Source organism: Squalius cephalus, assembly GCF_949319135.1.
Source record: "Squalius cephalus genome assembly, chromosome: 6".
NCBI classification, from domain to species: Eukaryota; Metazoa; Chordata; class Actinopteri; order Cypriniformes; family Leuciscidae; genus Squalius; species Squalius cephalus.
The window spans coordinates 6,802,402-6,825,674 of NC_137127.1; the positions used below are offsets into that span (position 1 = coordinate 6,802,402).

Sequence of the window (23,273 nt, forward strand, 5' to 3'; positions counted from 1 at the left end):
AAAGAAATAAACATAAATGATTTGCTCAGATGATTGGTTGAGTGAATTATTATCGCAGAGCTGTTTATTTGAGGCTCATTCAATGCTTTTAGTTTGGGGGCTGGGATAACTGTCTACCTGACCAATGAGAAACTGTATGAAAACATTCCTTATTTTCAGTTTAATGTCACTACAGTCCCAGAAATGACATGTTTCACCTTTAAACAAGCACAGATTCAGAAAACCACCATGGGCACATCACAAGCCTAAAAAAAAACAACAGTTACGTATTAGCCTCTCGTTGCAGCTCATGATTTAGCGGATAATGGCTTCCCAATGCCGCGTGGTGTGCTCAGGGTGTATGCGCTGACAGAGAAAAGCGTCTCTGCGGAGCATAAACAGCCTACTCTTCACATCTCTCTATAAGGATGGAGAGCGTTGCAGAGAAGCTTTCCCACACATCGAGCCACCCCTACACGTCATGCCTGCACAGAAATAACCCCTCTTATGACAGTCTGGGTGAGCGCTGAAGCTGAGGCAGGGCAGCTGAGCGGGGGAGGCCATGCAGTCTGCCCAGGGGAGAGTGGGTGTGTGGGAGGTCCCCGGCTCGTACCCATGTGCCTGGATCTCCGTCTCCGGAGCCAACAGGAGGAGGAGACGCAGAAAGCAAGACAGAGAGACCAAAATAAAGCGTGTGCGCGCTAGAGAGAGAGAGAGAGAGAGAGAGAGAGGCTGCAAAACGTGCACACTAAATATTTGATCTCGCAGATGCGGCACGGGTGGAGGGTGGGGTCCTGCAGCAGAGTGGCCGGTTGCTAAGGTGATGGCGACAAGAGCCCCGCTGAGACGCTTCAGTCAGGCAGGCTTGCGGGGCGATGAAGCAGGGCCCAATTACTGCCGTTTCCAGCAGAACACACGCATACATTGAGCGGGGCGACACACATTAGTGTGACCTCTCGCAAGCCTTTAGCAACTCCGGCACATCTCACTCCCTTCCCCTTTGGCTTTCTCTCCATCTCGCTCTCTTTTATCTCGTTTTATCCCATACGCACGCAGACGCTCGCTCACTCTCACTATAGGGTGACAAACACTGGTGTGACCTCTCTCCGGTCTCACCGATAAAAAAAAATTCTGCTCATTCTCTCTCACACGAGAACACACAGCCGGCAAAGTAAAGGCCCACTGCTGAACTGATGGCTTCCTGCATGTGCATTTACTGTATATATGTAATAAGGCCAGCTAGTAAAGAGCAGTGCAGGACAGGTAAACCTCACTCCCCTGGCCTCAAGAGGCACGCTAGCGACTGACGCTAGAGGTTGCGATCTTTAGCGCGCTAGCCTTCCATGCTGGAAACACCAGTTCAAATCCCGCTCGGAGCGGTGCGAGTAGAACCGGAGGGGTTCTCCTCCAATAAACAAAATAGTCAGGGTGATTACTTTTTGTAGACTTTTCTTATATATACACATTACTGTTGAAAAGTTTGGGGTTAGTAAAAAGTTTTTTTTTAGTAAAGAAATTATTCATTAAATTGATCAGTGACAGTAAACACAATTTGTAATGTTACAACAGATTTCTATTTCAAATAAATGCAGACATTTTTATTCGTCAAATAATCTTGAAATAAGCATCATGGTTTCTGTCACTAATGTATCGTCTTGTCTTCGAGTTCGCTCGGGTGTTCTCTATCGTCCGCATGCTTTTGTTGTATGTGTGGATCATGGTGTACAGATCCCGCCACTCCTGTCTAGTTTTGTTGCAGTTCAGTGCCGGGGTTGGGACATTCATGCTCCATGTTTTGTGTAGCACACAGGCCACGGCTCATGTTTATCACGTCTGCTTTCGTGTTGTCTTGTTCGGTGTAGCGCGCGGCTTGTGTTTCTCATAAGCTGCATGCTTTCATGTTGTCATGTTTTGTGTGGACACGCAGTCGGAGAGAGCTCTTGTGTTTGTGTCGTTTTCTGTGTGCACATGGCTTTGTTTTATGTGCCATGTGCTCTGCTGTCTATTGTCTTCCACAAAAATATTAAGTAGCACTACTGTTTCCAGTATTGATGATAATAAGCAATATTTCTTGAGCACGAAATCAGCATATTAGAATGATTTCATGTGACACTGAAGACTGGAGTAATGATGCTGAAAATTCAGCTTTGCCATCATAGGAATAAATTACATCTTAAAATATATTAAAATAGAAAACATTGAAATAATATTTCACAATATTTGTGATTTTTCTGTATTTTTGATCAAGTACTGTAAACACAGCCTTTGTAAGCATATGCGACTTCTTTAAAAAACATAAAAAAATCGTACCAACCTCAAACTTTTAAATGTTAGTGTATTTTTTAGTTTGGATATATTTAGTGCCGATGCTTTAATTAGCATACTGTATAACACCTTTTGTAAAAGCTGTGTCTTTAAATTCAACCCTTTTAAAGCACTGGTAATACAGCCAAACACATTCAAACAGAAGTCTTTGCCCATTGCATTGGGCTGCTTTTTGAGCATCACAATATGTTTTTAATGGTGCAGTCAGCAATTTTGTATTTATGTTGTGCTGGCCAATAAGGCAGGTATCTATAATAATAAAAAATAATAAAAAATGCAATCATGTGATCTAAAAATGGTAGTCCCCATTATACAACATAATTCATGTAAACTAGAACAACTACAACAAAAATCTGAGTGAACATGATCTAAACATTTTTCAGCCATTTTTAATAAGTAAACTCATTAAGCAAGAATGCCGTAAACATGATCTGAACATAACCCAAAACCAGCCTAATTACAAAGGGCTTCCTTGGGACTGATTAGTTGACTAGTTGTCTTAAACTTTCATCAAATGCCGGCCGGGTTTCATAGACAAGGCTTAAGCTGGGTGCACACTGTGGCCGCCTGAGACAAATTTTGCAAATCCTAAAAGATTCCTCTGATCCTAGGCTAAAATCTGAAGTCTTTGATCGTAAGTTTGACATGTTCATTGACAGCCGATTAATGACCGTTGCGATTAAATTTTTACCTCCGACGAAAATTCTGGCATTGTCAGAGAATTTGACTCACAGTCCTGCAGTGACTTCTCCTACGACGACCGTCAAATTGTCTTCGTTTTTCAAGACAAGCCATAACAAAAATGAACGTTAGAGATTTCTTTGTAGCCACCATTTTCAATCCCGCGTGTAATGCAGCTCACATCACCGAACGCGTCATTGATTGATGATGTAAAACCGTTTTTAACGCATCTTGACTGCCGTACAGTCTGACATTACTGACAACTGAGATCTTACAGTGTGACATAGCTTACAGTGATGATCATGTTCGTATAGTCTGACAAGCAAGAACTATTATAAATCGCACAGAGTGCACCCGTCTTAAGATTAAGCCAGGATTAGCCCATAGTTCAATTATTTAAGTAACATTTATAAAAGTGCCTTTGAAAAAAATAATAACCGGTGCATCTTGAGACAAAACAACGACACTGGCATATTTTAAGATATGTCAGTGCAAGTTGCTTTCAGTTAAAACAGCTCAAACATGCATTTTAGTCTGGGACTAGACTTAAGCCTTGTCTATGAAACCGGCCATATAAATATTAGGTTTTTAAGCTCAACTTAAAGGAGAACTCCGGTCAATTTTAACATTGAGCTAATTTTTTTTGTAAATTTGGAGTGCTGTCAGTACAGAGAACAACGACAAAAATCGGTGTTGCCTACACCGTGTTATCCTCTTTTTAAAATTTGCACCCTTTGACTTCAATGGGGCAAGTTTTAAACCTGCTTTTAGTCTCTTAACATCCTTGATGTGTCATTACACGTGCACAGTCAATGTGAGTGATTCACAGTCAATGTGAGTGATACAGTCACCGTGATGAACACGGTGAATCTGACTGCAGTAGATGTGAAAGATACGAATAAAAATGAAGTTAATTCGGCCAGCGCTCATACCTGTATTTATTTCCTGTTTTCGGTCAAAGTCCACAGTAATCGATTGTCGAGTTCACGCGCGTGATAATAGGTAACTAAGCAACAGTGGAGAACTCGACAATGGATTACTGTGGACTTTGACCGAAAACAGGAAATAAATACAGGTATGAGCGCTGGCCGAATTAACTTCATTTTTATTCGTATCTTTCACATCTACTGCAGTCAGATTCACCGTGTTCACTCTGAAGGAATCACTCACATTGACTGTGCACTTGTAATGACACATCAAGGATGTTAAGAGGCTAAAAGCAGGTTTAAAACTTGCCCCATTGAAGTCAACAGGGTGCAAATTTTAAAAAGAGGATAACACGGTGTAGGCAACACCGATTTTTGTCGTTGTTCTCTGTACTGACAGCACTCCAAATTTACAAAAAAATGAGCTCAATGTTAAAAAATGACCAGAGTTCTCCTTTAATCAGTATTCTGTGCTGAAAACAACACTATTGCCATGCCCTGCTATGTGCATGAGAGCAGTTTTCATTTGACATCTCTGTGTGGGCTAAGATGATCACACTCCCCATTTACCACAATAACCTCTGTGATCTCTTCTTCTGTATTCCAAAAAAACAAGTTCTGTGGCTCACCGGGCTGGTATGGCGCTGATGGGCCTCTTGTATATGGTGATGAGTTTGTCAAGGACTACTTCTGCGCTGGTGAACACGCGGTAGGAGTGCAGGAAGGTGTTGAGGAAGTCGATGGAGAGGAAGCGCAGGTCGGTCAACCTCTCCAGCAGGCGTTCCACACTGGCGTAGCGGATCTGCAACACTTTGCACGAGTTCATCATCTTACTAAAGCGGATGTCCACATCATCACAGTACAGACTGGCATCAGACCTAAACATGTGACACAGGAAATCAGATGTGATTTACACATTTACAAATAATAACTTTATGTTTTTTATAATCATTATTGAAAGAAAAAAACAGCAACACTTGAAAACTCATCAAATATGTATATATATATATATATATATATATATATATATATATATATATATATATATATATATATATATATGGCTTAAAAAGACAGGTCTTTAGTGATATAATGAGATATATATATATATATATATATATATATATATATATATATATATATATATATATATATATATATATATTTTAACTGAGCAAGTAGAATGAAATAAGTTAAACAATTAAATATATATTTTAATGTAATGCAAATAAATAAATGCAAGTAAAATATAAAGCAAATAAATAAATGTCTTATGTGCAATATTTGCTATAATTGCAATTACATATTTTTACACACATATGTATATTATACACTGTATATATACACATACAAATCAAATATGTACAGAGCGGGGTTGGCCTAAGGAAGATATAATGCTGATTTTTAAAATGCAATTATAAAGTATTATACTTTATAATACTATATACTTTATAAGTATATATATACACACCACTAGCAAAAATCTTTAGTAATTTCGTAATGTTGTGTGCAGCCTGGTAAAGGTGGAACATGCTCATATATTAAGCCTCACAAAATGTGTCAAGTGCAAATAAAATAAGTTGATTGATGACTGTGAATAAAAACCAGGCCGATATTCTTCATGCAGAAACATTTCTCCATTGGAATAGCATAGTAACATCCAGTGTAAGTGCTTACTTGATCATCTGTGGCACAGTGACTTTAGAGTTCTCCTCAAAGGCATTCATCATCAGCCCATTACAACGAATATTATCTATGCACTGTAGTACAGAGTGAGAAAGAGAGAGAGAAAAAGAGCATAAAGACAGTATTTGAAGCACAGGAGGTGAGTAAGAGGCGAAGGTCTTGCCCAGGGCTGTGTGGATCACTCAGTGCTATCTGATGTGAGCAGACATGCCTGGCTGATGTCACTGGTCCAGGCTGACTTCTCTTGCCGCGAGGAGGCCACCAGGATGATGGTGAAGGACTGGCTGTCTTTGGGCTCCACCACAATCTTAAAATCCAGGTGCTCCATGTCCTGACCGCTCTTGTCTGACTTGGCTGAAGAGAAAGAGAAAACATAGCGATCCTCTGAAATAAATCTAGTGGAGGTCTGTTGTGATTAGATTTGCGGTCAGATCTACTTCAATAACATGCCAGTATCAGTGGCGACTGATGCTTCTCAAAAGTGGGTAATAGAGATGTCTATATTATCTGTGGCAAAAACACAGATCTATTGTTTTATTTGACTTTCTTATTGCAGGATGTTATAAATAAATCAAGAGTTTTGATACATACACTCCTCATCGGTGCCCTCTGGTTCCTCTATCAGTGTGCAGTCGATGAGCGACATCACTCCGTTCTGCCATCCAGACACAAGCAACAGTCAGACATGCTCTGAGAATCTATCCAATAATCAATAGCAGCTGTACTAAAACAGTGATTACTGTAAAAATCTACTGTGATCTTCTTTAATTTCCCCAAAGACCAGGAACAATACTGGATTATTAAATGTGGTAAAATTACAGTCAGCTGAAGGTGGTAATCACCATTTTCCGGGAACAACATAACATTTTACTGGTTTAACAAGCGGCTCGATACATTCAAAAATTAACCTCTTAGAAATTAAGGAATTATGTAAATAATATTTCTATATTTGTTCAGTTTTTTTTTTTTTTGTTCTGTTTTGAAAAACAACGTTATCTGCATTAATTGTCACTATAAATAGTAGAAAGTAGATTTCACGTTTTTTATTACACTGGGCAAATCTGCTAGGTTGTGACAGCAGTTTTAATGTGATACCATAAAGTACTGAAGTACATGATATATCGATCAAATGAAGGAAAATATATTTTTAAAAAAAAGGTTCAATTTTAAAAGTTGATAATTTGCTGGTAAATGTCACAGGATGAGGATGAAGAAGATGGATGAAGACTGGATATAAATATAAAGATGATTTAATAAAACAAAAAAGCATAACAGTGTGCATAACATAGCATACACAAACAACAACTGACAACCAAAGACTGTAAACAGAGGAACTAAATACACAGAGATGATGAAATGAATGTGAACAGGTGTGATGATTAGATGAGTGTGTGCAGGTGTGAGCCAAGAGGGATTATGGGAAATGTAGTGTGAGGTGACAGGTCTGGTGACTGCGGATTGTGAGAGTAATTAATAAAAAAAAAAAGTGTAATAATAATAATTTGTTATTATTATATTATACTATATTTTGCATGATCAAGTGAACTTAAAATCTAACAAATCTAACAAAAGTCTGGTACCGACATTCTTCAAAATATCTTCTTTTGTGTTCAACAGAAGAAAGATACTCATACAGGTTTGGAACAACTTGAGGGAGAGTAAATTATTTTTTGGGAGAAATATCCCTTTAAGGCTTTTCACACTGCGTTTAACCCCAGGTTATCATCATTCTTTTAACCCAGAGTAGAGAAATGTTTCACACAGGGTTAGGGACAATTTTTACCTGGGGTTATGAAACAAGGTTAGCACTTCTTTTGCATTGTCAAACTTGTACAAACTATCGCGTGCCTCATATTCACATGCTTTGTACAGTCACTGAAACACTGTGTGTTGTATAAATTTTAGCATTTGAGGGGGAAAATGTTAAATGGTGATTTAAGAAAACCTCTCAATTCAAGTGAAGAGGAGACCATTGAACTCTTACCATAATAGCTCGAAAGTCCATTCTGGACACTTGACAGTGCAGTTTGGCATTATATAATATGAGTATGCGCAATGCCAGAGCCTTTATGTAAACAGGTTGTGTGCTGCGTTCGTCCAATCAATGACACTGACACCGCAGAGAACATTAACGCGGGGTTTAGGAATGTACAGTGTGAAACGTGAGGAAAGATAACCCAGGATTCAAGTGTGAAAAGCTCTTTTGAGAATGTGTACGTAGTGCACGAGGCTTCACCTTGGTGAGGTGTAGTTTTCCTCCAGAGCCTCTAGTGCAGATGATCAGATGTTTGGAGAAGAGGAAACACTGCCTCTCTCCCTCCTTCTTTAGAGACAGAGAGCCCAGTCGGCCACGGGTGATCTTGCCCTTCTCACTCATGGGCACTTGTATCAGAGATCCTGAAAAACATGCATGCGTTAGCGCTGCAGGTAAAGCAAGGAAACGAAGAGCAGACAAATACTTAGCCAGCACAAGGGGAAAGACTGGATTGACATATGTTCTTCTCAGATTCTTCTCAGTTTCCTCGTGTCTTCGTATCCTGCAGCGTATCAGTGACATTTCCGATCCTGGGCTCAACGCCAGGTTTCACTGGTAAAAGAGTGATTACACTTGGAAATGAAAGAGTTGGTCTGGTCTTTGAACACACTGTGCTCTACGCAGACTAGCAGGTTTAGGGCACCCAATCCTTTGAGTTAACGCTTCGCTTTGTGCTGGCAGGGAAAAGAGGGCAGCCTAGAAAAGCCTTGGAGTGGGAAGGGGAGAAGAGGGAGGTGGGGGGCTTGACAATAAGAGGTGACAAGAGTGACAGTTTGCAGAAAAGAACAGAAGGAAAGGAGAATCCAACCGTCTTCTTATCAGGGATCAGTGGCCCCTTTCTGCAGAGCACGATTTATGTGTGTGTGTGTGTGTGTGTGTGTGTGTGTGTGTGTGTGTGTGTGTGTGTGTGTGTTGGGAGTTCACCTTGTCTGACAAAGGTCTGGCTGGTGTCTAAGAGAATCTCACAGCCCTCCACGATCATACGCTCGATAGCGAGGTTCTTCCTAATGTTCTCCGTCTCGCTCACCTCATCGTGCATGATTCTGTGGAGGTACATCGAATTTTAGTTAGTTTGGGAGTTATGAGGAGGCAAAGAACAGTTTTGTTCATCCTTTAAATATATTATCCTAATACATTTTCACTATTTTCATAACATTTTATTAATTTGTATTTGTATACATATTTTAAAACATATTATATTCATGTATTTTAAACACTTAATGACTAACTAAAATCAAATAAAAATGGCCACAAATTAATTTTTAAACAGGAGATTCCCCCGTTCTATGTAAAGGGAAAAGCACTATATAAATGTATATAAATAAATGCAGCGAAAAGCACTATATAAATGTAATGAATTAATACTAGCAAAAACACTAGATGGTAAATTTAACAAAAAGCTGCTATTTCCATTTAAGACACTAAGGGCCAGATTTACTGACCCGCAAACCCTCTTTTGGCGTTAAAAATCTACTGTCAGGATTTACTAAAGACACACAGAGAAAAACTAGTGCTGAAAAGGCGTGGACGGTTATTTTTGCGAGTAGATTATTTTAATGAATCTGTACTCGTCAACCTATGGTTGCGCCATTATTTACCAGCATGTCTTAAACCAGACACTAATTTGCGTTGCTCTTATTGGATTGTGTTGGTCATTATGGAAATTATCCGGCTGCGTCTGAGTTCTTTAATTTGCATGTCGTCGATAGATCACTTGATACTTAAAAGTGTGCGGTACTTAAAAGTGAAGTATGCAATTTCGGCAGCACCAAATATAATTGCGAAAACCTTTTCCGACAGACAAATACTGTAGTCCTGTTTCAAACTGACGCCTTTGTATTATGTTCAGCCCAGCCGGGCCACGCAAACAATCCGACTGTAGTTCCAGTCGCTGCTAATGGTGTTGCAGAAATTACACTCTTCACCTTAAGATATAGCAGTTGATTTTTATGACCTGCGAGTAGAAATTATGTCGAGATGTTGACACATGGTCATGCATGGGTGTGCTGGAGGCACAATTTGATGTACTGTACCTGGAAAGCTCCTCCAGCTTTGACTTGGCGTAATCCAAGCTGTTTCTCTCCACATGCTCATGCGGTGTATGCGCTAACAGCTCGTGGAGGGTCAGTATGTAACGAGGAATCTGCCAGACAAAAGCACAAGTCATAATGTCAGACAGGAGGGAAGTTTTCCTTTTTTTTTCTTCTGCCTTCTGCTGCAAACACACTCATATGCACACTTAGTCATGTGCAAGCATGGAAATCCAAACAAAACTTTAATAACTGTGTATTCTTGCAGAGGAGGCTTAGAGGGGACCGCTATCACTCATCAGCACATTTATTACCAACGCTGCAAAGCCCAAAGTTGACCTTGCTAGGCTAGACCAAATGAAAACTGCTTACAGTACAAGAAAAAAGCCATTATGGACCAAAATACACTACAGAACCCTACTTTAAGGGGATAAAAAAAGCACACGAGGACCTGCCAAGTGCTTCTACGCAGTACTCTATTAGAGCTTGTGATTTATAGCATGATAACTAGAACAAGATTATGGTCACCTGGAACATTGGGTATGTGAGGAACGTCTCCAGCGTGCGTTCTTCACAGTCAGGCTTGGCTTCATACTGTTTAAGCAGCTTGTCGAAGTCTCGGTTCTGCTTGCAGTGGGCCAAGATCTGCAAACTGTACTGGTGATTACGCACAAACTCCTGGTAGATGTTGAGCATGGGCAACAGGATGTCAAATAGGTCGGCTGAAGGACAGGGAGGAAGATCAAAATCAGTGTGACTGGGGTCTCAGGTCTGCAGAACCTTTTACAAAAGCTAGCTTGCAATATGTGTAGTCTACAAAATGTTCTTTGTTGTTGGTTGCCAACCGCTCTGGCAGTGCACTCACCCAAGACTAATGTTGGCCAGCTTGCTATTCGAGCTTTCAACCCTTGGTAGAATATCTGATGCAGAAACATTATGGTTTCACTGCAGAAATAAACAGCACATGTAAGCATTTCATTATTCAATCTTTTTCATAGTTAAGAAGACTTTTTGTTTATGTTTGGTTTAAACATCAACTTCAGACATACAGTATAAAGCTGTGGCCAAAAGTATTGGTAGTGACATAACTTTTTATTCAGATTTCAGATTTTGTTTTCACTTTTCAATGGTAAACTGAAAAAAACTATAAGCATTTCATAAGTTTTAAAGGCTTTTAATGCCAAAACATTCAATACATGCAAAGAGTCATTATTTACAGTGTTGACCCTTCTTCTTCATAACCTGACTGACGGCAATTCATTATTTTCTTATTAGGGATCAGAGTTGATCACAATTTGAGGGCTTCTGCTTGTCCACTTGCCTTATGAGGACTGACACAGGTTCTCTATGACATTCAAAAATTGGGGGTTGGTATGATTTTTTATGTTTTTGAAAGAAATCTATTATGCCCACCAAGACTGCATTTATTTGATCAAAGCACAGTAATATCAGTAAATCGGCAAAATAATATTACAAGGTTTCTATTTGAATATATTTTAAAATGTGCCCTGCTGAAAATCCAGCATTGCTGCAGGACCAGCTACACCAACTCAATTTTGCTTGAGAACAGCATGACTATGTTGGTACACTAGCTAGACCAGCTCTAACCAGCATAAACCAGCCTGACCAACATGGATTTCATGCTGGTTTAAGCTGGATTTTTTAGTCGGGTAATTTATTCCTGTGATCAAAGCTGAATTTTCAGCATCATTACTCCAGTCTTCAGTGTCACACGATCCTTCAGAAATCATTATAATATGCTAATTGGGGCTTAAAAAACATTTCTTATTATTATCAGTGATAAAAACAGTTGAGCCGCTTAATATCTTTGTGAAAACTGTGAAACTTTTTTTCCCCAGGATTCTTTACAGAATATAAAGTTCAAAAGAACAGCATTTATTTGAAATATAAATATTTTGTAACATCATGAATGTCTTTACTGTCACTAGCTTGTGATCAATTTAATGCATTCTTGCTGAATAAAACTATTCATTTCTTTCAAAAAAAGACTTCTTAATGGCCCCAAACTTTTGAATAGTAGTTCAATCTGATATCTATAAAATCAATAAAATCTATAAAAATCAATGTGGATTCCATAGCTCAGATAATTTGATCTAGGAAGAATTTGATCTCAAACTTTAGTAAATCTGTATTTAGTAAATATGAGCTCACTGTGAGACATTGCTGAGATCTCTTCTAAAACGCTATAGGATATACAGATATGATTACTGGGGGCTTTTTTACAGGAAAAACATCTGAAAAGTAGGAGACTTAAGAAAACATCCAAATTTGCTAATCTCATTTCTGTTGAGGAGAAACAGTTCAGATTTGAAAGAGATCTCATTTTCTTTCCTCTGGGCATGCAAATCATGCTAAAACATGAGGATTATTTTTAGCTGAAACTGGTGTTTACCTGTTTAGGAATATGCTGCTGACATCATCATGGGTTATGGGTGGTTTCTTGGAACTGGCAGCCATGCGAAGCGGTCTCAAGAAGTTGTTGACAAGGATGTGGAGCTGTTGGACGTACTCGGCCTCTGCCTCCAGCATGCTAAAGACAACCTGGTTCCTCTTCCTCATGCTCTCCGCATGTGGAGAACGGATGTAGTCCTGAATGATGGTCTTCCACTTTCGCCGACACATCCAGCCCCTCAGGAAGCTTTGCACCTGGAGCAGCAGCAATGAAGAGACAAAATCAGAATCAGACAATAGAATCAATAGATCTGAACTGTGTATACATGGACAACACATCAAAAATATCTTGGCAAATCATTAACCAATAATGATCGGTAACACTTTACAATTAGGTTCATTAGTTAACCTTAGTTAACTACCTTAATTGGCATGGACTAAGAATGAACAATACTTCTACAGCATTTATTAATCTTAGTTCATATTAATTTACTAATACATCATTAAAATCAAAGGTTTTATAAATAAGTTTTAAAATACTGTACATTTGTTAACATTAGTTAATGCACTGTGAACTAACATGAACAAACAATGAACAGCTGTATTTTTATTAACTTACATTAACAAAGATTAATTAATACAGTAACAAATGTTTTGCTCATTGTTAGTTCATGTTAGTTAATACATTAGTGTATTAGTGAAACCTTATTGTAAAGTGTTACCTAATCATCCTTGAAACATAAGACATGTGCTCCACAATCTAGAGACATTTTATGTTTTTAATGTGAAGCTTGTTTTAAAAGGTAGGCAACTTAAGAGCTGCCATTGTTTAAATCCTTGAATTAATACATTTTAAAGGCACACTATGCAAGATTTGTACCTTAATATAACAGCGTCGAAATCATTTCGATGGTAAATGAACTCGGGGGGGGGGGGGGGGGGGGGGGGGTTGGGTTGGCATGCCACTGGCAAAACCAGCAAGTTTGAGAGGTGGCGCCCCGACAAGTCTCACGAGAATCACGACTTGCTTTACGTCACATACATCAACAACATATGAAGCAGCCTCTATGGAAGACACTAGCACGCATTTCAGACGTGAATCATGGCAGAGTCGACGAAGAAAACGAAGAAAGCGCGGTCGGAAGAGTGCAGAGACGACTGCGTGAGTGGTATTTACGACAGTAACGTTAAATACAAGTACTCCACAGCGACTCTAGGGGGCGCTGTTTGAGAAAAACGGAAACTGCATAGTGCGCCTTTAACAAACTCAGTTTTAAATCAGTCACTTATGAGGTTCTATGATGGTTAGGATGCCACCTATATAGGCAGCTCACAAGATTTGGGAACAGAATTATTGTGTGTTTCCTACTTTCTTGATTTTCTTGATCTCAGAATCGTCATCACTAGGTGCAGTGGTGGGATTCGACTGAATCTTCTCATTGTCTTTGAGCATTCCTGCAATCTGTAACAAAACAGCAATAAAAATGGCAGTCAACTCTTCCATTGTAAAAAAGTTCCTTCCCTCACTGTTTCCCAGCATGCTGACAAAGTGATTCAGGCCAAATCAGTGCCAGCACAGTGTGGCACAAATGCTCACCCTATCAAAGCTCTCGGATGCCACTCACTCTGGGTGATTTCTGATGATTAGGGTGCACAAACTTTCAAATTATTACATGGCACTGCAATTTAATAGGGATTCGTTGGGGACACAAAAGAGGTGGGAGCTGGCCAGCACAGTCTGAAGGGGAGTGCTCCATTTACTGGACGCGGGCTGAAAGAGTGTATTATGCTGCGGACCAAGGATGCGACGCACACAACACATCTGGGGTCATGCATATTCAGCACACCATTTCATACACCCAGCTCCATTTGCACTTTAAAGTAAAATGACTATTTGATCTGGCTGATGAAGAATACAGCAGGGATCATAGTTCTCCTGGAGAGCCGTTTTTTATGAGCTGAGATGCAAAGTGAAGTGCAAAGTAGTCTGGAGAAAGCTCTTGAAAACCAAATGCTTCTCGCACCACTTTTCATTCTCTCTACCATTTTCCTTTTCAGAAAAGCAATGAGCATGTAATATAGGTCACGAGGATAGACTAGTCATGCGACAACTGACTACTAGTTGATAAGTGTGACAGACTAGTTTTTTCATATATTATATTATTTATATATTTTTTCATTTTAATATTATTTACAGTAAATTGTAGTTCTGCATACTATCCGATCGATGTCTGAACTTTGCACACTGTTAGTCAATTAACCTGTTAGCTTAGCTTATAATCTTCAATCGTACATTTTTATATGCATTATATGTTTCTGTTTGATCAGGCATTACAAATGGCAACCCCACACTTAAAAAATGTTTGTATTTTTTACAGAAAAAAACCTGTTAACCTTAATTGTATGTTACTTTATCATACAAATTGAAAAATTAAATGGGTTAACACTGCATTATATGTAATTTTACTGAAAAATTATGTAAAAATGTGTAGGTTTTGGACATTATTTTAGTCTCATTTGTGTTACCCTGATGGTATTTTGTCTGTATATGTATGTTTGTGTCTTATGTACAGTCCATTAACAATGAACTCTGATTCATCATGTGATTTGTATTGTGCCATTGTGTATTATTATGGTGGTTATCAGTATATTTTAAGGTAAAAGGCAGATTTTGGTAGTTCAAGACTGTTACATTAATTTTAAATCACTTGATGAAATCTACGGTTATAAGTTATAAAATGTACAGGCAGCAAATTGCCATCCTGTAATACCTGAAACACTGTTACTGTATTTTTTATAGTGAATTTCTGGCAACCACAGCCTCTGTTTTTGCAGGATATTTGTAACAATATATCCTCTATAAAAAACTATTGGCTATTTTTTATTATTATTTTAGTTTGCTTTAATTAGTGATAAAAAAAATATTTTAGTTTTTTTTTTTTTCAGTTATACTATTTTTTTTTTAAATTTCACTTAAAGAAAATATTTTTATTTCATTTTTTTTTTCATTGTAATTTTTAGTAATGATGATAACGCTGGCAATAACCCCTGCATTCTGTTGTGCAAACACATCTTATGTAAACTTCCCCTTTGAAACGTGTTCAGAGACCAGAATATTTATACAGGGCTTCCTTAGGCAAACTAGTTAACTAGCTGTTCAGGAAATGCATCGACTAGCTGATTTAGAAAATATGTAGTTTTGCACATATTTTACACTTTTCCCACAACTTTTTCAGCTCTGAGAGGCAGAATCATCTTGATACAGTATGCAATAAAATTGCTGATATATTCGACTGGATTTTGGCATGTTCACTATAGATAAACAATCCCTAGAGCACTTTGAATTACAAATTTTACCTCTGATTTTAGACGTTCAATCTCAATCTCCCCATCTTCTATCTGTTGTCGAAGTTGCTTAGCAACTGTTTTCTCGGTCTCCACGATTTGGAGTAGATGGAGGTACTTCTGCATGAGCGTTTCATGCTCGGTGGCCAGGTTTCTGTAGCTGCACACAGAACACACACACACACACATATAAATACAAACGCACACATACACAACCATCCACAAAGGCATTCAGGACACAAATACAAACATGAGTGCGCACACACTCCACACAATGAGGAACATCACGTTACACTAGAAATAAAGCTCATTAGCAGAGGCACAGTGTTAACACGTAACCCCATAAGCACACACTTTATCAGAGCAAACTGTGAATGCTCAAATTCAACAATTAAACAGAATTGTTGGAGCAGCGCTTATCTCAAAACAGCAAGCAAATCCAGACGCCTTCATGTTTATGCACACAGATTTAGAACCGCTGCAGGGCATCCAGAGATAAACAGCCAAAATAGTCCTCCAGTACAGACTGAGACCAGAACGCCCTCACTGCAAACACAAGACCCGCTCTTCTTCAAAATAAACTAGACCTGCTGATATGAAGTCTTCTGAGTGTGTCTTGTTTGATATCTGCAAAACTTCTGTGTGAAGCTGTTGGGGTTTAAATGAGGTTTTTGATTCTTAATTGATGTAATAACCCAATGCATGAACTAAACAAGCCAAACATACCATACCATTCAAAAGTTTAGGCTTTATCATTTTTTTTTTGAAAGTCTCTTATGTTCACTAATGGCTGCATTTATTTGATCGAAAATACTGAGAAATATAAGCATTGAAATATTGAGAAATAACTATTTTGAGAAATAAAATGTTCTATTTTAATATATTTTAAATAGAAATTTATGCCTGTGATGTCCAAACTGAATTTTCAGTGTCACATGATCCTTCAGAAATCGATCTAATATGCTGATTTGGTGCTCAAGAAACATTTCTTATTATTATCAATTTGATCAATTTTATCATTTTTTATTTTTATCTTTTTTTTTTCAGGATTCTTTGATGAATATGTTCAAAAGAACTAGCCTGGTTAAAACCAGACCATTCTCAGTAGTAACTGAGAACTGAGAGCAAATCTAAATTTGCCGGAAGTTTGTCTGGGTTTTCCCAGGCTACAAAAGAACAGCATTACAACATAAATTATTGTTAATGTTTTTGCTGTCACTTGCTGTCAATTTAATGCTGTACTGAAGTATTTTCTTTGAAAAAAAATCTTACTGACCTCAAACTTTTGATAAACTTTACATAAATTAGTGAAATAAATTACAAAAGTCACTAATAATATGGATGTGTTTGGCAATTTCATATTTCTTTTTCAGTTTTTCACAAAGGCAGGGTGTGTTTTTAGTGATGGTTCATCAAAATTAAGAGTAAATAATCCGCATTAGGTGTGTGATTGAAGTTGACACAGGGAATGATGGGAAATGTAGTTTCCCACTGTTGGCATTCATGTGCCCTTATTTTGTAAATATGTTAATTCTGTTTCTATATTTTCCCCTTAAATTCAATGCAAGTCATGCCTTTTCCAACAATAGCACAAATGTCTTAATGGGCCTTTTACACGACACCGTTTTCATCTAAAAACGTGTTTTGGTTGCTCATCTACACGTTACCGGCATTTTGGCGACCTGAAAATGCAAACTTTTGAAAATGAGATTCAAAGCTTAAGTTTTTGAAAAACGTTAACATCTCCGTGTAAACTACAAAAACGCATATTTGTGAAAATGATGATCTCATGTGCATGCAGTCTGTAGGCATGTAGAGGTTCTTTACACAGTGACATCGCCAACTACTGGCCTAATATGGCGTTTTTAGTTGTTTTTGCGGATCCGTATGAATGGGGTTAGTATGAATGGGGTTACTATATGTGATTAGTGAAAAATAGTGATTAATTATTCAATTTCAGAACATTTCTATAAGACCTGCAATATATATATCAAAATACCTTATCAAAAATATCAAAATGAAGTCAGTTCATGCAACTAGATTAACTAGAAACCAACAAGCCCAAACCATTTTCTGATCTACTTATTTGTTTAATTAAAACTTCCACCATATAAAAAATTAAATATATATTTTTAAACAGTTATACTGTGTGTTGTATATAAATATGCATTATCTCTCTTACCAAGGTTAACCCTTATGCCTTAACTCTCACATGAACTTAAACAAACCGAAACCATATCAAAATGCACATAAATCCTTGACTGCATAACGACTCTTTGTTATTAATGACACAACATGTTGTGCTTTGTTTGTTAGCTCCCAACAGAGAATTCAACTCAAAGTTCATTACTAAAAATAAACAATATTCCCAGCAGAACCTCTACAACATCCAAGACTGCTTAAACAAGCTTCAGGCTAATTATAGATAATGAGACATGGAATCTGTCCACTTCGCAAAAAATCCTCCTCTGTATTCATTTCCCCCGTCACATTTAAGCTGTGTATGGAACAGCATAGGAAGCATAAACAAAAGCAGAGAACTCTGTCATTATGAGAAGACGGCCTTTTTCTCTCTGTAGGCAAGTTCTAGTCTGACTCAACTTATCCCTAAGCACATCCCAACATAACAGGGAAAATCCAAGGAATAAGGAGTGATCTTACAGAAATCAGTTGTAAATGCACGCATAATAAACATATAGTGACTTAATCTCTTTTCCTTTTTGCACTGAAGTAGACAACTGAGACTATCTTAAAATCACTGAAAGAGTTTGCTCACCTGGCATGTGATATTGCTGCCACCCATTCATCGCAGTCCTTAACGTCTTCTGTACGAAGCTCCACAGCCTTCTGATTCTCATGGTTGAAGCTGACAGTGAAATAATACTGTAAAACAGACAGAACAGAAATCAACCAATCAGCTTTGAGGGATAGGTTTACAGTTAATGACAAATTTATGCTTACAAAGAGGGTTAGGAGCTTCTACACCACTCTTAATCACTTATCATTTCCCTCTGATTTTAGGGATAAGTTATGGGTAGGGTTAGGTTTTGGGGTAGGATGATGTTTTTGGATAGGAATGTTGTTCAAAAGATGCCAATCCAGGAACATGCCTTACTTGGCAATAACACTGCGACCGAATACAGAAATTCTTCAAGTTGTGAAGACTCGTATCTATCCATGGCTGCGTTTCTTATTATACTTCTCTACATTTATTATTATTATCAATGTTGAAAATAGTGGTGCTGCTTAATATTTTTTGTGGAAGCTGTTATACATTTTTTGATGAATAGAAAACTCAAAATAACAGCATTTATTGGAAATATATCTATTTATATTTATTTATCTAATAAATAGCCATGTAAAAAAAAAAAAAAAAAAAAAAAAAATTTGGATAATGCAAGGGTGATACAAAACCACCCGTTTTGTGTCAGGGTCCTTACCCTGTTTCAGGTTATTTTGCAATAATTTCTTAATGGAGTCCAGTGTTTGAACTGCATTGTGCATTTGCCAAGGAGCTGAAGACAACTGGCACAAATGAATACAAAATACACATGACAACAAGTCTTTGTGCTGCGAACAGCTTTTTTGACAGCTTTGAATGTGGCATTTCAGTGAATCTTCCAGTACAGCAGCCCAGCATCTCAGGATGGTACAACATAAAATACAAGCAAAAACTCCTTTGCATATGCAAATATAACATAGTACACCATGCATAATTTCACCAGGAACACCAGACACCTCCCTGATCTTTCGGACTGATGAGTGCGAGTGCGTGAAGAGTTCAGAGAACGCAGGATCTGCTGGGTCTGAGGGAAACTTCCCTGTGCCTGAGATAGCTCCAGCTCTCCAGAGGAATACCATAAAACACGTAAACTGGGAGCATGGCGCATTACATAACTGTATGCTACCTGTTACCTAGCAACTCCGTGCGCTAGTGGCTATGGCTCTGTATGTGCAACCCGTCTCTCTTCATTTCAGAAAGCCAGGCCTTAGCACTGAATCCCCAACAACCTCCATTTCTGCTGCATGGCAGACCTTCAAGACGCCTCAGCGCTGCGAAATTACATCACAGTCTTTTGTCTCATGCAGTGGAGACCCACTGGAAGCAGAAATTTCAGGTCCAAATGCACAGATCCCTGTATAATATATTTGGAAAACAGTGCTGAAAAAAACGTATTATTCAAGAAAAATACTTGCATGGGCAAAAAAAGCTTTCTTTTTTAAAATAAATGTTGAGAAGTGCATCCCTTGGTTGTCACTTCTCATTCACAAACGAACATGTATAACATCAGTAAGCATATATTTACACCAAGGTAAATTGATGTAGGTGACAAGTATTGTAGAGACGTATGAGACATCTTGGTGTTTTACTCTAAAAATGAGAGAGAGAGAGAGAAATCTATCACAAAAAATTCACTGTTTATCAATTCATTCCTATGTGAGGTTCTGTAAAGCTTGACTCAGCGAACAACAACTAAGGTGGAGTTCAGCAAACAGTCAGTTGTGGTTGATCTTGGGTGAATTAGGGATTGATCACATTGATACACAAGTTTTCTGCACAAAAGCAGTGATTAATGGGTCTGATCTTTTAGACATGTCATATTGTTAGATATATGACATGCTGTAATGTTGCATAATTCTCATGGTTGAAGTACGTTGTTTCTTTTACCATTTCCTTTCCATGAGCAAGGTCAAGACTCAAAGCTGGCTTAATCCTTTCAATTTATAGATGAGTCATGTATATTTACTTACCTAACTGTTTTTGAGTGCGCGCACAGCACACACACACACAATAAAGATCTCTTTTTTTGGAAGATCAAGCAATTGATTTAAAACCACAATATGGGACATATGAAGAACAATGTAAAAAAAAAAAATGCTTGCAAAACCCATTAATGACAGAATAAACCGGCAATATCGAACCAAATGTGCTGCAACTTGCAAGCCTACAAATCAGAAAACAGTGACTATTACTAAGTCAGATAATGGAGGATAGGGTGCTTCAAATAAAGGATATGACATTCAAAAATGATCACGGTTATCTTTAAGTCTGCGTAAACGAAACAAAGGAATTGTAAATAAAACACATTATGAAAGTTGCTGTATAATGAATGAGTTCAGACAGGTTGTTTCAGATTCTTTCATCAGACAACCATATCTCCCTTTTTGTTGCAACCTGTTACTTACCTGTCACGTCAGCCTTCGCTAAATGAAGTGAACCATGGTTGTGGGAAAGAAAATGGCTTTTAAAAGAATAAAAGTGTACCGTTGTGATTCTGTTACAAGTCAAATCCATAACGCACAGCTTTAGCAAGGTGTATGCCATTTCATTTTTTTTGCATCATTTTTCATGTTCCCATTCCTCTGTAAAGAACAAACTGTATTATGTCTGTCTTGAGCACTAATGCAAGCGCAATCTGCAAGGAGACCAAAATAGCAAGCATCAGTAAGTCTACATGCACTCGCTCATTCTGTTGAGCTGCAGAAATGCAACTGTTCCCAAAAGAGAGATGAGTGTTTTGCTATAAATGGGCCCTGACCCCTCAGAGGTACTGAACAGAACAAATTTAGCCCAAACAGCGTTAGCATTAATGAAGGAGGCGCAACGCACTGCTACATGCTCCCGCAACACACACACACACACACACACACCATCCCTCCAACCACTCTTTTTCTCATGCAAATAGGAGTTGCCATAGGAACCATGGGCTCAAATGCAGATATATTAAAGAAGGGCCTATAAATGAATGGTAGAGCAGTGATTGCTATGTAAATACAATGACAATGAAAGAAAAGGTAGCAGGATGGTTTTCAATAAAACGCAAATTTGTGATGAGCACGCCAGTACGCAGATTGCCCAGAAACCCTTTGTGCCGAGTAAGTGCTTTTTCAGATTAGAGAATAGCCATGAACATTGCAATCTAAAAAAAATAAAATAAAACACACACACATAAAACAAAACAAATTTAATTGGAAATTAAATTTCCAAGTAAAGATGTGGAGACTGGTCTGTACACAAATTATAATCTGTACATCCCAGACTGAATTGGGCTGATTTTTTCCCTAAAAAAGCGAGCACACATGTGTATTGCCAAACTCTAGATTTCTTAGAGCGTCCCACTTTTTGCTCCTGTTTCTGTGAGTTGGCACACCTGGAGAAGTAGAGGGAAAGTATAAAGCTAAATATGAATATGGAACAAATACTACATTAAGATTATAAGAGGTTACAAGAACCTCATTAGGTCTACAGACTTTAGATCTGATCTAATGAAGGTAATAATCAAGAACTAAAAGGACATCCGATCCTGATGTAGGGATTTAACTATACAAGGGACTCAATGATTGAAGAAGTCACCAAAGAGAAGCCAAAATAAAGAGATAATTAAATAAAAAATATGGATGAATCATTCACAATAAGATCAGTAACATGCATTTAGAAAATAGAATGGGTGAATTTTAAACCAAAATAATGACTGTTGATTAATATTTTTATTATCTAAAATTATTGCTACTGTATGTGTTCATTAAAGGTGGTTGTCTTTACTTTTGCAAAATACTTAGAAAAACTTCAACACCCACAATGCACTGGGCATGTTGCCATCCAAGGCCACTCCCACCAGTCTACTATGGATACGCTTACCAGAGTCAAATACCACCTTGCTTTAGTAGGAAATACTTCTTAGGAAACTTTTAGTCATAATGCTGTTGACTTGTATTGTTCCCGGGTGCAAGAATTCAAAGAGTAAACGTTTAGTGGAGTTACTTTCAGTTTCCAGTGAAGGATCCAGCGCGTTGTAGGCAGTGGATAAAGGCTGCAAAGAATCGAAAATACGGAGAGAATGCAGTGACGGAAAATCTGGAAAACTTCCGTGTTTGTAGTCAACATTTCAAACTGGATGACTACGAACTGTGTCTGTGTCAAACCTACCCTTACAATAACTGTTCTGCAATGCAAAGTTTATATTCCGCAATTGCGGAAAAAAAGTCCGAATTGTGAGATAAAAAGTTAAAAAAAATATTCTGTGGCTGAAACAAGCTGCATCAAAAAGTGTGACTTTCGCTGACAAATAAACGTCAATTTCTCAGTCCAGGTAACACAGAGATATACTACCGACATTTTAACAATACAAAGCTGGTTGAAAATCAGCAAAGTTACACTTTAAATATGTGAAAAAGTGTATGTGGAAGACCAATGAAAGTATCTATATAGACTGCTCTGCTCAAGGCAAGTATTAGAAAAATGGCAGGTAACTTACATTTATGCATTTTGAGTGAAAACACAAAGCTTGCCAGGCTAAATTATTCATGCAAATGACTTACACTGAATGAGGTTACAGTTTGCATGCCTAATATAAAGGGTGAAGCGTGCGTGAAGTCTAACACCGAGTCGTTGATTGTGAGGTAACGTCGCTCTCACTACGCTCTGTTCTTCAGAGGATGACAGACATGCACAGCATCAAACTCCATGCCGCATCCTGCTTTGTCAGCACAGGGACAGCTGTTCACAGGAAGGTCCAAGACTCACGTTGAATTGCGGTCCTTACACACACACACACATTATAAGCACTGTGACTGCAGTCTTAAGACACAGCTAGGCAGGTTTAACCAAGGTAAAACATCTTCAGCTATGCGAGTCTCCACCACTGGCTTGTAGTCAAAAGACGTGCTTGTAAAACAAGGAAGAAATGATGCAGTTTTTGTTTTATGAACAACTATTCTAAATAGTGTATGCTTCAGATTGCCATATGGCTGCATTGATTAAGTCGCTGTCGCATCGGGTTGCTGAATATTAAAGGTGCACTGAGTTTTTGTTTTTCACTGGCTCTTATACTGACACCTATAGGTTTAAACTGC

At 38.1% G+C, this 23,273-nt stretch overlaps 1 protein-coding gene across 1 annotated transcript in view; it reads right to left on the bottom strand.

The window, feature by feature from the left end:
- rasgrf1 (Ras protein specific guanine nucleotide releasing factor 1) overlaps positions 1 to 23,273 on the bottom strand; it is a 42,886-nt gene that overhangs the window by 13,863 nt on the left and 5,750 nt on the right. Inside the window, exons 2-14 of the mRNA XM_079873536.1 lie at positions 18,196 to 18,302; positions 15,432 to 15,579; positions 13,444 to 13,536; positions 12,076 to 12,329; positions 10,528 to 10,607; positions 10,191 to 10,384; positions 9,666 to 9,775; positions 8,557 to 8,675; positions 7,834 to 7,994; positions 6,189 to 6,252; positions 5,809 to 5,951; positions 5,589 to 5,671; positions 4,541 to 4,789 (exon numbers count right to left, since the gene is read on the bottom strand). Of these exons, the coding sequence (XP_079729662.1) occupies positions 4,541 to 4,789; positions 5,589 to 5,671; positions 5,809 to 5,951; positions 6,189 to 6,252; positions 7,834 to 7,994; positions 8,557 to 8,675; positions 9,666 to 9,775; positions 10,191 to 10,384; positions 10,528 to 10,607; positions 12,076 to 12,329; positions 13,444 to 13,536; positions 15,432 to 15,579; positions 18,196 to 18,302 (1,805 nt within the window). The remainder of the gene's footprint in view (positions 1 to 4,540; positions 4,790 to 5,588; positions 5,672 to 5,808; positions 5,952 to 6,188; positions 6,253 to 7,833; positions 7,995 to 8,556; positions 8,676 to 9,665; positions 9,776 to 10,190; positions 10,385 to 10,527; positions 10,608 to 12,075; positions 12,330 to 13,443; positions 13,537 to 15,431; positions 15,580 to 18,195; positions 18,303 to 23,273) is intronic.